This window comes from Coffea arabica, chromosome 6c (genome assembly GCF_036785885.1).
Source record: "Coffea arabica cultivar ET-39 chromosome 6c, Coffea Arabica ET-39 HiFi, whole genome shotgun sequence".
Taxonomy (NCBI): domain Eukaryota; kingdom Viridiplantae; phylum Streptophyta; class Magnoliopsida; order Gentianales; family Rubiaceae; genus Coffea; species Coffea arabica.
This window is the reverse complement of record NC_092320.1, coordinates 23290795-23303699: the sequence shown is the minus strand read 5'-3', so window position 1 is coordinate 23303699 and position 12905 is coordinate 23290795. Positions and strand designations below refer to the sequence as shown.

Genomic DNA, 12905 nt, shown 5'->3' with positions numbered 1-12905 from the left:
TATTTCTTTGAATTGCCACAATTGCAACAATATAAAAGAGAGATGACTAACTTCAATATTATATGGTCAAATTGTTCCTAGCAAGTGTGCTCATTTAGACAATGAAATTGTACTCTTATTAATTTATTTATTTTGTCTCTTATTGATTGTTTCATGTTTGAATATCCCAATCTTACTCGAAATATCTAGTAGGTCCCAAAACCATTAAGTGAGCTATTATAATTAAACCCAAGAAAAAGACAAGTTAAACTTGTTTACTAGTATCATTGACCAAAGAACACACAGAGAATTTCTTCCACCGCTTAGTAATTCTTAGGTGCAAAAGCACCATCCACTATTTAATCATATTCGTAAAAACATGTAAACTTTTCTTCTTTGCTAGTTTAGTACAAATTGTTGTCCTCGCAAGCAACTAGTTTTTCGCATTTCCCGAAGGACAGAATTTCTTGATATAGGCATAAGAATCTCATTAACTTATATGTTGCATGGAAGAACATTTTGGAACACAAAAAAATGAGAAATTTTAATTGAACTCAGCAGCCAAGAAAATTCGCATTACCATTTAGCTAATACACCTCTCCATGGTAAAATAAAGTTTCCTGAGATTCAATTTGATGATTAATTTATATTTGTGGTGTGCTTGTTGAAGAAGCAGTAATTATCTGTAGATAAATATTTCTCATAATTCATCTTTTAAAATGCAGATAAATATTTCTCATAACGATTTCAGCTGAATTTCTTATATTAAACACAAAACGTTTAATGACACAGATATGATAAGGCTACAGACAGGATTCCAGAGTTCCCATCTATAATCAGCTTAAAAAAGCCCTGATGGGTAACTCTGATTAGAAACACAAATTAATAGGATAGATAAATTTAAATTCATGTTACTCCTGTGGTCTAGATGCTACCTGAACAGTAGACAAAAGACATAAAACAGCAGCAGAGTTCATAGCTCAAACATGTTACTGAGAAGAGTAGAAATGACAGAGGCAAAGAATGCTGTAATATAACAGAAACCACTGCAATTGAGCACTAATTCACAGTGCAATTGAATGAGGACTTATTTTGAGCACTTATTTTGGATGAGGAACGTTTCTTTCCTCAGTGCAATTGAGCACTAATTGTAAAGTTTCTCGAGCCTTTGCTCGCACCTGTATACTCCTTTTAGTCAATGGAAAATCTTATCGTTTCGTCAAAAAAAAAAAATAAAATAACAGAAACCAGTGCATACACTTCAAGGCTAAAGGCTCTGATGAGTTGGAGTCTCATTGCTCACATTACGGAGGAATCTTGCCCCCAAGAAAAATATTATGGATGAATCTTGGATTTGATAGGAAGCATGAGAATATGTCCAGAGACTGACTCATTGCAGGAATGTAGATAGGATTAATTGGGATTCAAATACAGAAAAGCAGATGGACCTCCTTCGAAAAGGGCAAAAACATGAATGGTGGACCTGAAATATATCCATGTGTTCAAAGTACCGCAAGCGGGGCTTTATGTTACATCACAGAATTGGGCGGCACCAATTTGGGCCAAACCATATTAGTCCCACCAAGTAATCCCATAGCATAAATGAGTATATTTTCGCAAGAGTCCCTTAATCCCAAATAAATCCCCGCTCACAAAATGCTCCCCCACCATCATCAGGCTACATTTAAATAAAAAAATCGAATTCTCAACCTTCGTGTCTAGCACCACCAGGAAATTCTAAGAACGAAGAATTTAGAAAAGTGGAGAGGTAAAACAGACAAATGCATGCAGAAGACTCAAATTTGTTTCTCAAAAGCAAACACGCTAGGTGAAAGATGATCAGCACACAAAAGTATTTGTCATCCAATAATAGTTTCTAGTTATTTCTATTCTCAACTGAAGTTCAAGAGTCTAAAACATAAATCCCAACTCTTTCTTGTTCAGTAAAACTTGAATCCTTGTTTCATGCATTTATATATCATGAAACTGATGGCAATTTATTCTGCCTAGCATATCGTTAAGGATAGTAAATATATAAGAGGAGAGGAATGGAATCTACAATTGTGATCGTGGGGAAATAATTCATCAATTCTCATGTATTAGGCTTAACAGGTTGGAATAGAACAAATGACACAGGGAAGAAGAAACTTACGTACCCACCTCTCAAGTTGTAGCAAAGTAAGTATGACTACGGAATGCGATATCTTAGTTCCTGAAAAAGCCAAAATGATTTTTCTTTTTAACTTACGTACCAAAGTGATGTTATTGGTATTCATTGCCAGCCCATGGTGGAAGCAAGACGGTTAAAATGACCCTGCCACACAAACACATGGAAGAAGACCTCATAGTTCCTCCTTAAACACAAAAGAGCAATAATTGCGTTAGATATAGTAAACAAGGCTCATTGTCACCAGTCACAAGAAAGCCACCCGTAATTCAAACCTGGTCCACTGGTGGTAATTGCTTAATTGCATAACATTCAATGACACTAAATAATCAATTAGAGGCCTGCAAAGACATTTACAACTAAAGCAACTAAAATCAGCCATGCAAATTTGAGGAGAAAGTAAAGCAATGTTCAGAAGTAAGAGCATATCAACAAATGCTGGCATTCTCCACCTACAATTAAAAAAGGCACCACACAAATAAATGCGACGGATCATTCATCAGTTCCGCATTATAGGCCTATTCTTTTTTACTACTACTTCCTCCATGTCCTCTGTTTTTTGTTGGTAGATAGCAACTTGTCTGGTTTCTCGGGTTGCTAATTTAATATGATCATTACACCAAGCCCAAGTCACCAGAAAAAATGCTTTCTGAATTGTGTACAAAAATGCTACCTGAATTGTATAATACTTAACATAATTCAGAAAAATGCTATCCAAACAATCAGGTTGCTAATTTCATATGTTTGGTTTCTCAAAAAGTTAAGGAGTTTAGTAAAACATTAATCCAGCAATTCCTACCAAAATATTCAAGCCAGCGATGATTTTCCAAACTCAGAATGGTGGAACTAAAAAGAAAAGAGAAAGGAAAGAAACGAAAATAGCCAGAGCTGAATAATAGACAAAAAAAGGAAAAAAGAAAAATAGCCACAGCTGAATCAACCACTAACTACTTGTTTCTGCTTTTCACGTTTCATTATTTCAAGCACAAATTCAACGTGGTAATCAAAGATTTGCCAATTAGCTATACAACAAGCCATTATCAGTAGCAGAACTTACATTAAGTACTTCAAACATAGTGATTATGATTTCAAGTAGATGATAGTCAGACTGTGATTTTGCGTACTTACATCAATATATGCATCAATTGACATAGGGACGACAGTATTCAGAAGACTATCTAACAAATACTTGTTTTCTCCATTTATTTGGAAGTTCTCACTCCTCAGTACAAAGACGCCTGCTAACAAGGAAATTCTTCTGGTACTTAACCGCGGGGCCACAACAAAGCTTTTGATTTGCCAAGTCCAAAAGGAAGACACATAACTTATTCATGAAGCATTCCAATGACTTCTTGGAACTTAAAGAACAGAGTGAGATTTCCCCCGCTCATTAACACAAAACACACATAACACATCCTTCTTTATTGGTAGCTATAGGCATGGAAGATATTGTGTCAGGTTCTACTGTTTTGGCTATTAACTTGACCAGGGTGAAAATTGTTTGCCAGTCTTAGCCATCAATGGCTAGAAAAAAAAAAAAAAGAGATACAGAAAGGAACAATGACAGCATTATGCCTCTTGCCTTCTGTGAGTACTTTCAAAGCGTGAATTTAATTTCACTAAAACGACACAACCAGAACACAAGGGTTGTTCAACTTCATATGCAGCAAGACAAATTGTGAAGAATAAGCAGATGACTAACCGTATGAAGCGAGTATGCGCCACAGAGACGTGAGATTCATACCTGTCATGCTGAAAAATCAGAGATTAATTTGAAAGAGAGTAAAGAGGTAATCACATAGTATTTCTTTGCATTAGGAGCAGCAACAGCACTTCCTTAGTCCTTAAGCCTTAATGCCTCATCTTGGATACTCAATTAATGGTATGACTTTCAATTTGCCTGAACTAATCAATACATAATAATAATTCATGTCACATTATGACTTCATCTGATCAAAGACTAAAAGACCGACTGGACAATTCAGGTCCAGTATGTCACAATACATTTTACGAAATTGAGCACTTAGACTTCAATTATGAGTTATTGAAGAAACAAAAACAAAACCTCATTCTTTTCCATAGTTCCTTCAAACTTCAGTCTGCAATTATTGCCAAAACATTAATCCTCCACAGGAAGAGACTCTGTAGGAAGGCATAGAAATTCAATATCTTTTAAGCTAAGACTGTGTATGATGAATGTTAAATCGGAAGGTTGCACAAATATATTCTCACCTGCAGAAAGAGCACGCAAGGATGAACAATCACGTGGATGACTCCACATGAAAGATGGAAGAAAACTTCCTTTGTTTCCAACGCTGACGGCAATGCATCTGTTAATTAATGCATGTCTGCATCTGAGAGTATCAACAACTAAACTCATGGTTTCTCTGAAAAGGTCTCATGCATTGATCAATCTTTTGGAGGAATAACAAGTTAAAATGAATTTGCATCCATAATGGCCAGATGAAAATCATGGTAATCGTAATCATTACCACTAGGATAATCAACCAACATTTGGAATAAATATTTTTAGCATCTCTTAAAGACAGAAGAAAAGAAAACCATTTAGTTCCAGTTGCCGTAACATGTAGTATAACTCAATTCATTTTTTCCATCTTTTATCATGGATTTTTTTCCTCTATCATTAAATGACTCCCAGGAAACCAAATGGTTGTAATACATATTCAAGAAGCAATGCTAATTCTTTTTTGTTTTTCTTTTCCTATAGATTTTCTCATATCAAGCACCCCCGGGGAGAGAAAAGAAGTCAAAGAGGAGACAAAAAAACACAAAAAACTTAACAGAGAACAAAAGATTTTCATATGTGAGCAAAACAAAAACTACAATGAAGTATATATATCAAACTAGAGGTTATGGAACAAAGCAAGCATTTGCAACTCCTGTGGGCAGCATGCAAATTTCAATTACTTGCAAAATATAGTAGATGCCAGCTTGTTAGCTTTTACAAGAGACCAGTATCACAAAATATTGTCAGAACAAGAAATTTATTTGAACCACTAGGGATATGTTCAATACTAACCATTGTCATCCTTTGGTTTGCTTCATAACTGCTCTCATCCACTGAAAAATTTGAGACTACCCTAAACAGTAGCATAGACACCTATACCACTTTGTTATAATAAGGCACACACTAGCACCGCACATAGACAGGGAGGGAGAGAGATTATAAGAAAATATAATTAGACAAATTTGCAAAAAGTCAAATCAATGTACACCATTATCTTTTGGGTGTGACGAATCAGGAGCGATAATGAAAGAATCTATTGATGACAGATATTTCTGCTCTACCAATTTATAGACGTTTAAAACTAACTAATTAAAATCCCTAAGTCTTTTCTTTAGCACATCCATTGATTTTTTTCGAGCACTCTGCTTCGAAGATCTATTTGAGAGGCTTCCAAAGAGTCCATCAGCTGAATCCTTGTACTTGTCGCAGATAATAGCAACCTTTTTATAGTCCAAAGCATTATAATTTTTCTCCCTTATGACAGGGTTCATGAAGCTCTCAGGCTGACTGCTTAAGAGAAGATTTATTAACTGTCGGGCTTCTACCAAGCAACTTCGGAAACTACCTTCTTTGTATATTTCAGATAAACCAGTACTATGAAACCTCTCATCTGCAAAAGATTCCAACGTCTTCAGATCATTATTGATGACCATAACTGCATTAACGTTGAACCTCTTCACACTGTCACTAAGAAAGGCTGCCATAATAGAATTAGAAATATGTTCCAGAGCACCACTCCCTATCTTGTACAAAGCATCTAGAGGTAAAATTTGCTGAGCAGTGGACATCACGGTGTCAAGGTATATAACCACCTCATGCATGTACTCACTGCCTTGTTGTGGTGCTTCTTCCACTGTCCAGTTCACATTCTCCGTGAGTGCCATATACTCATCTAACTTGGCATTTATTAAACTAAGTAGAGCAAGATAAGCAGCATCTCTCGAAGTTTTCAGAACAATCTTGGCAGTTAAACTACCTTGAGGCCTTTCAACAGATCGGACAGGAATCCCACATTGTTGGGCTGCATGTTGAAGAAAATAATCACAAGCTCTTTCCAGCACAGCTATGTTTGCAGCAATCTGCATTGCTTGAGAAACACCAGTGGAGCCACTCTGAATCGTGTTAAGTATAACCTCATTTAAAATATCAATCAAGAGCTTATCCAGGTATTCTTTAACAAAATCAAAGAAGTTCATTTGGCACCCATAAGACAAGAAATTGACAGAGTCCTTGATAAAAGTTCTGACAATACGACAACATTCAGGTACCATAGAAGAAAATGGAGCAATGTAGGGAAAAGCGGGCATTATATCTGAGGTCTGAAGATGGAACAGTAAAACATTTGTCTGGTAGTCTGACTCCTTTTTCATTACCATCTGGTCATATGTATCATTGATCAGAACATCAGTAATCTGTTGCCTGCACTCTGCTAAAAGAAGCTCATGGTACTTACTGCGACTACTGTTAAGGGTCTCAAGGATGGGGCCAACATCATAGCCATATTGTCTAAGGGTTGCACCCAGAAGAGTCACATAATCCTTGACTAAGAGAAGGTGGCTTGCAATATCCATGTGAGAAAATTGTTCCTCTAAGACAGAAGCCACTTTAGACACAGCTGTTTCCCACATTGTATCAAGCTGATTAGGTAACAGCAGGCCACCTGCCGTCCTCAATACCCGATCCTCAACGATAAAATAACCTGCAATTTGAGCCAGAAAGGTCTGATGTGATTCAAGAAACGGCTGTGCTGAGGATATCTGCAGGTCAGAACTCAGCTGTAATAACCGGTTTTTATAGTAATACTCACGAAACTGCTCTTCTATTCCGAGACAATTGTGAATGTGATATGCCCGATAAACAGGAGTAAGATCAAACTTCAACACAGAATCCTCATTGATTTCTTCAACATCTAAGGTATAGGTAAAATCGCCCAGTCCCAAACAACTCTGTTCCTCAGCTTTCCTTTGACGAGATAGCATATCTTCATCCCTCTGACGCGCTGATGCAGCATGTCCAATTGCAGTTTGACCAATATCCTTTGCGCTACTCCTTATAAGAACTAGCCATTCATTAACTTGAGTGCACACCTTCTTCTCAATATGGGATTTAATAAGTGGAATCCTCTCCTCTATCAGTGCTTTCAGTGCCTTCACAGGAACATGCTGCAAAAAGTTCTTCTCAATCAGATCAACCGCTTTCAAAGCAGGGTAAAACCGAGCTTCAGAAATGTGCTCATTACACTTTACACAAAGCTCCAAAACTTGAACGCAAATTTTAGACATCTTAATAGCTTCAGTAACATTTTTCTTAATTGAATAAGATTCAAGAAGCTCTTCAACTTTCAAAAGTAGGGCACTCCCAACCTCTTGTAACCTGAAGTTGTCACTAGCAAGCTCACTTTTCAACTCCTCAGCGTCAACTAATACACCACGGAGTTCATCCACCGCGCTAATGAACTCCTCATAATGAAGCTTGCAGAGCTCCTCGATTTCAACTTCCTTCTTCTTCACAGCAAGCTTTAGCTGATTCAAAAGGGCTTCAGGCTTCCCCGTCTCAAACGAAAGCCTAACCATTGGACCCAAATCCTCCCCATTACCAATCATGGTAGCAAGAACACTATCTTCGTTTGCCATGTCCCCATTCTCGGTTACAGTCCTCCTCTTTGTTTTAGCACTCATATTCCTTGTCAACAACTTAAAAATACACCAAACCAAGAAAACCAATTAGCAAACCAACACCAAAGCAACACACTCTATTCCTTTTTGTTGATCCTACCATACATCCATAAACTAAATCACACAAGAATTAAAGAGAAAAATCAGCTAATCTCAAATGGGCATTCCTTCTATGATTCAAAAATGAAAATGGTCAAAGCCCAGTTCGCAGAAATGCCCAAAAAGATCAAATTTTTAAGGTTACATTATACACTATTTACAGATCCTAAATCTTTTCAGGTAATAACAGAGTATTACTGACATTGGTTTTCATTGGTTAATAGGAAATTTGCCACAAAAAATATAAAAGTACTAATCACATCACAGATTAAAGAAATAAAAACAGTACCCAAATGGTTCGCAAACAAAACTAAGAATAAAATATTACTCACCTAACACTTAAGGAAACCGTTCAACTCTGGTGATGTTTTGAAGAGAAGAAATGTTGTTGGAATTGCAATTTTCTTCCCCCAACAGAAAAAGGGTTGCCAAGATTTTGCCTTGTTTGAATTTGGATGCTGTCAAGGTCCGTGCCGTTTGGCTTCTCTATTTTGGGCTTTGATGAAATCCACGATAGGCTCGAGAATTTTTATGCATTAGTTCTGGGTGTTTTTGGGTTCTTCTAACTTCTAATAATAGTATAGTAAAAGTAGCAGACGGCAAAAGGGAAAACATTCTTAGGAAAAAAAAAAATGAAAACCCACTTATCAAATTGTTAAATAACGATCAAGAGTTGATAAGCTGTACTACTAGGTGAAGAAACCCACAAAAAACGCAGGTGTTTCGGGACAAACTTTTTCGAATCTAACAAATCCAACAGATTCCCAATTTGAAAAACGAAAATACATAATTATCCCTAGGACAATTTGTGAAAGCAAAAAACTTTACTTTTGGGGTTAATTGCACTGTAGCGCCTTTAGGTATGGGATATTTCTCACTTTATCCCTCAACGTTTATTTTTCCTCAGTTTAACCCTACTGTCAATCCAGCTAAGCAAATTCACCGTTAGAAATTTGAACATGCTGAAATTGCCAATGGAAATAGCCGTTTGCTTTGGATGAGTAAGAAGATGCCCCTCGATTAGTTATAAAAGAGGGGCTAATTGATTAGAATATTGTTAGATGACAAAAAAAGTCGGTCAAATATAGTGGGTTGGCTGCTTGGTCTCAATGTATGCCCGTCGTGTGAGCAATTTTTTTAAAAAAGCTTTCTGAGCTCTCTGACCGTCGCTCCATATGCCAGAGATATCAATAAAAAATCCTCCTGGCTGTCACGCCATGTGGGAGCGACAGTCAGAGAGGTCAGAAATTTTTTTCTTTTAAAAATCTTTCGGGCTGTCGTGCCATGTAGGACCGACAGCCAGAAAATTTAGAATTTTTTTTAAAAAAATCCTTCGGCCGTCACTCCATGGCCAGGCGATTTAGAAATGCTTTTTTTTAAATCTTTATATAATTCAGCAAAATTTTTTCTGTAAAAATTATTTAGAATCAAAATTTTTAAAAACAATACAGACAGTTAGACAAAATTTTAAAAACAAACACTGGTCTTGCTAGCATTTTAGCATTTTAAAGGATGCAAGGTTTTAAAACTTTGATCCATTTGTTAAAGGATTTATGGGTTTCTTAAAGAATTAAGATTTACGATTTTAGCAAACTTAAGTTGTATAGCATGCTTAATTGTTATGATTTGTTAAATTTAGAAAATGGTTTAATATTATGATTTAAGTTGAAGTGATTGCGTAATGGATGGAAGTATTGCTTAATATTATTATGATTTGATAATTTTAATGTTATTATCTATAATGCACACAAAATGTTAAAGGAACCGTAATTGTGTCAAAAAATGAAAAATTATAACACGAAAAGCGATTTATATATTTAAATTTTCAAATAAAATGCAATCATATAAAAAGATTAATAACATATTTGTAGAAATGAAGAATTGTTTGTGTGTCATTATTTGGTTTACAATAATTAGTTTAAATAATTTAATCAATTAAAATAACTGTAAAACAACTAGTACTTATTTGTTTTGTAGGTATTATCCTATAGGGACCATTCTATCCAATTATAGGGTTTAATAAAATAACTTGTACTTCTCTATTTTGAAAATGTTTAACGTTATTCAAATTGAAAATGATTGGATTAAACAGAAAAAATAGACAACTAAATTAAATTAAATGTCATGTGAAATGCATTAAATGGATGAGATATAAAACATTGTCGAAGACAAAATAATATCAATGCCTCATAGTTTTCTTGCCTTTACCCTTAGCCTTGCCCTTACCCTCCTCCTGAGGTTTCGTCGGGGGACAACAATATCTAGTAGCAGGCTTTCTCTGACGATTACGTAGCACTCGTTCTCCCATAACTAGCGCAAGAACTTGTGGAACAGCAGTAGATGGGCCATAATCATCATCTGCGTTATCAAAGACAAGGGTATGCTCGCCTGTCGACTCAGCTGTTCCATCACTATCATCAGTGTCTTTGGAACGATAGTCGTGAAAATTTCTTAAAACAACATGTCCTGACATGCCTTTTGGTTGGGTTTGAGTAGGCATGAACATAGTCTAACCAAGAGTACAATAATCCGGAAGATCTACAGTAGTAGAACCACCTCCCGTGGCACCAATCAAATCATATATTTGGCTAAGATCTGCACGTAAGGAACCCCCTGGTGTAGTGGAATCGTACCCAAATACAAGTATATGCGGCGAAAACGTGAATGACCAAACGCAGGTACGTGTGAAGAAGGAGTGAATTGTGTACCATAAACAGGAAAATATGGCAATTATGTAAACTGTAACAAAGTCGAAACTGGTGTATGTAGTGATGTAGAAAAATGTGTACCGGTCGGCTTAGTGCATTTTGAGGGTCCACTTCAGGGTCACGATGCTCTGCTTCGTTGTCGTCCTTGTCGTGCAAGCCATACCTATGTCGTTTAACTCCGCTAGTAAATGCTCGAGCTTGCCGAGGGACATATCCAATTGGCCTCTCATAGGGAACATGTTGAGATTGTGTTTGGGTCTCAAATGGGTCCCAATCACCAACTTTCATATGATCATATTGTTAAAGGTACTGCATAAACCTAAATGCACCATCCACAATCGTCAAAAGACACGGGTGAAAAACATGTCCTGAGTCATCAAGATTGAGGGCATCATGCGACTGATGTCTATGTGCTACATGGTACCTATCTGATATAAAGATAGACAAATTAATATAGTGTATAAGATTGACTAGGAAATGCTAGCAAAAAGCACACATATTGACGGAGTGAAAATTGTAGAAGTAGTAATTACCAAATATTCAAGTTGTCCTGATACCCTATAGAGCATGTGCCCGGGCTGCGTCTGCTGATGGATAGGAGACGTAATGTACAAGATGATGTGACGGTGGTACCATCTGAGATACTCTTCTGAATGTCTGAATATATTTGTAGGCTATCCTTGGATCTTAATTTCATAGCGTCGATCCCAATAACTTATCTAATTCCTATGAAACTGAGCCCAATTCCTTCCTGAAAATCCAGCTAGACCAAGTTGGTGCAAACCATTCTGATCAGTGTCAATTTCTTTACGAATTTCTTGTACCATGCCGAACTGACGCATCACTCGATCTGGACAATGAAACTCAACTATGTGCGAAAATATCAAAGGGACATTTGCTCACCATATACGCTCTCCCCGTCTGCAATACGCGTGTAGAGATGACAGTATGTCACCATTATATGGCATCCTGATGAACTGAAAGAACAGGAAAAATGGATAGTCAATCCTCATTGCCTTGAACAGAAATTTAGCGAAATGCAAATAATAATTATCCACAAAATAATAACATACCCGATCCATTCTTAGCAACCTCATCTGCTCTCGATAATACACCGCAGGCCGACCAGGAGGCCCATAATCTAAACGATCATCTGCCTATCTCCCTCCTATTGGGTAATCTCCAACTTCATACCGAGGATGTATATCAAGACGAATAAGTGGGATTCGCTCCCATGCCCAAAGCTGTTTAATACCAAGGTAATTTTCATTGAATAAGATGTGTGTTTAACCAAAAATAGTTTATGAGATATATTTTTATTTACCTGTAGTAATAAATAAGGCCCACCAGTACTCTTAGTTTCTGCTTGAGAAGCAATACACATCCGCGAGTATAAACAGGTTAACACCGCGCTTCCCCAACTGTATTCGCCCATTGCCTCCAAGTCTTATATATAATCGAGCCAATTTGAACTAACAACATTGCCTGTGGTATCTAAAAATAGTAGGTCTCCCAATAGAATCAGTATATACATTCGAGCATATTGACGAACCATTTCCTCAGAAGCATTGGGCTCTAATGTTGTTTGTAATCGTGCCTTTATGAATGACATCTTCAGTTGCCCATCTCGAAAGTGCCTATTCTCTGGCCAAACTCCTAAAAGATCGTAAACCATTTGTTAGCGTTGTAAGGGACTCTGTCTAATATGATTCAAGGCAACAGGAAGGCCATCAACACGCAGGCCCCACAGCACCTCCACATCCTGCAAGATGATGGTAGCCTCACCCATAATAGAGAGATGAAATGTGTGTCTCTTATCTCCAACGCTCGACAAATGCAGTGATCAATCCATGATCCACATGAATGTAACCGGCTCTACGTACCCCGCCAAATCCAACCTTGTTGATGTAATCAGATAGGAGTGTCAATAGGACCGGGCCAGCCCGACCCCAATCCATCCCGATAAAAAGCCCGATGAGCCTATAATATCAGTGAGCCGGGCTGAACTTGAGCCTCAAAACTAGGCTCACATTAACTATGGGACGAGTTTGGGCTTTATTAGGCTCAAGCCCGATAGGCCCAGCCCTATATATAATGTAATATAGATAATATTTATAATATTTATATTTTGGTAATATAATTATATATATAGGTATTATATATAATATTTATGTTTTGGCATTATATTATGTACAATTAATCAATTCTATCAATATTATATAATGTTTAGTAATTAAAACTAACTATAT

General features: G+C 36.8%; 1 protein-coding gene across 2 annotated transcripts; it reads right to left on the bottom strand.

Annotated features, from left to right (window-relative positions):
• Positions 1-5355: 5355 nt before the first annotated feature.
• LOC113693910 (exocyst complex component SEC15A-like) lies at positions 5356-8675 on the bottom strand. Of its 2 annotated transcripts, XM_072053323.1 has the most exons (3): positions 8281-8675; positions 7538-7867; positions 5356-7336 (listed from the first exon to the last, which is right to left on the bottom strand). In XM_072053323.1, exons 2-3 carry the CDS (start codon positions 7850-7852, stop codon positions 5480-5482), a joined length of 2172 nt encoding a protein of 723 aa, XP_071909424.1. In that variant the 5' UTR covers positions 7853-7867; positions 8281-8675; the 3' UTR covers positions 5356-5479. The 2 variants fall into 2 exon arrangements, with proteins under 2 accessions (XP_071909424.1, XP_027068485.1); XM_027212684.2 differs by having other exon boundaries at positions 5356-7867; positions 8281-8673.
• Between the last annotated feature and the right edge of the window lie 4230 nt (positions 8676-12905).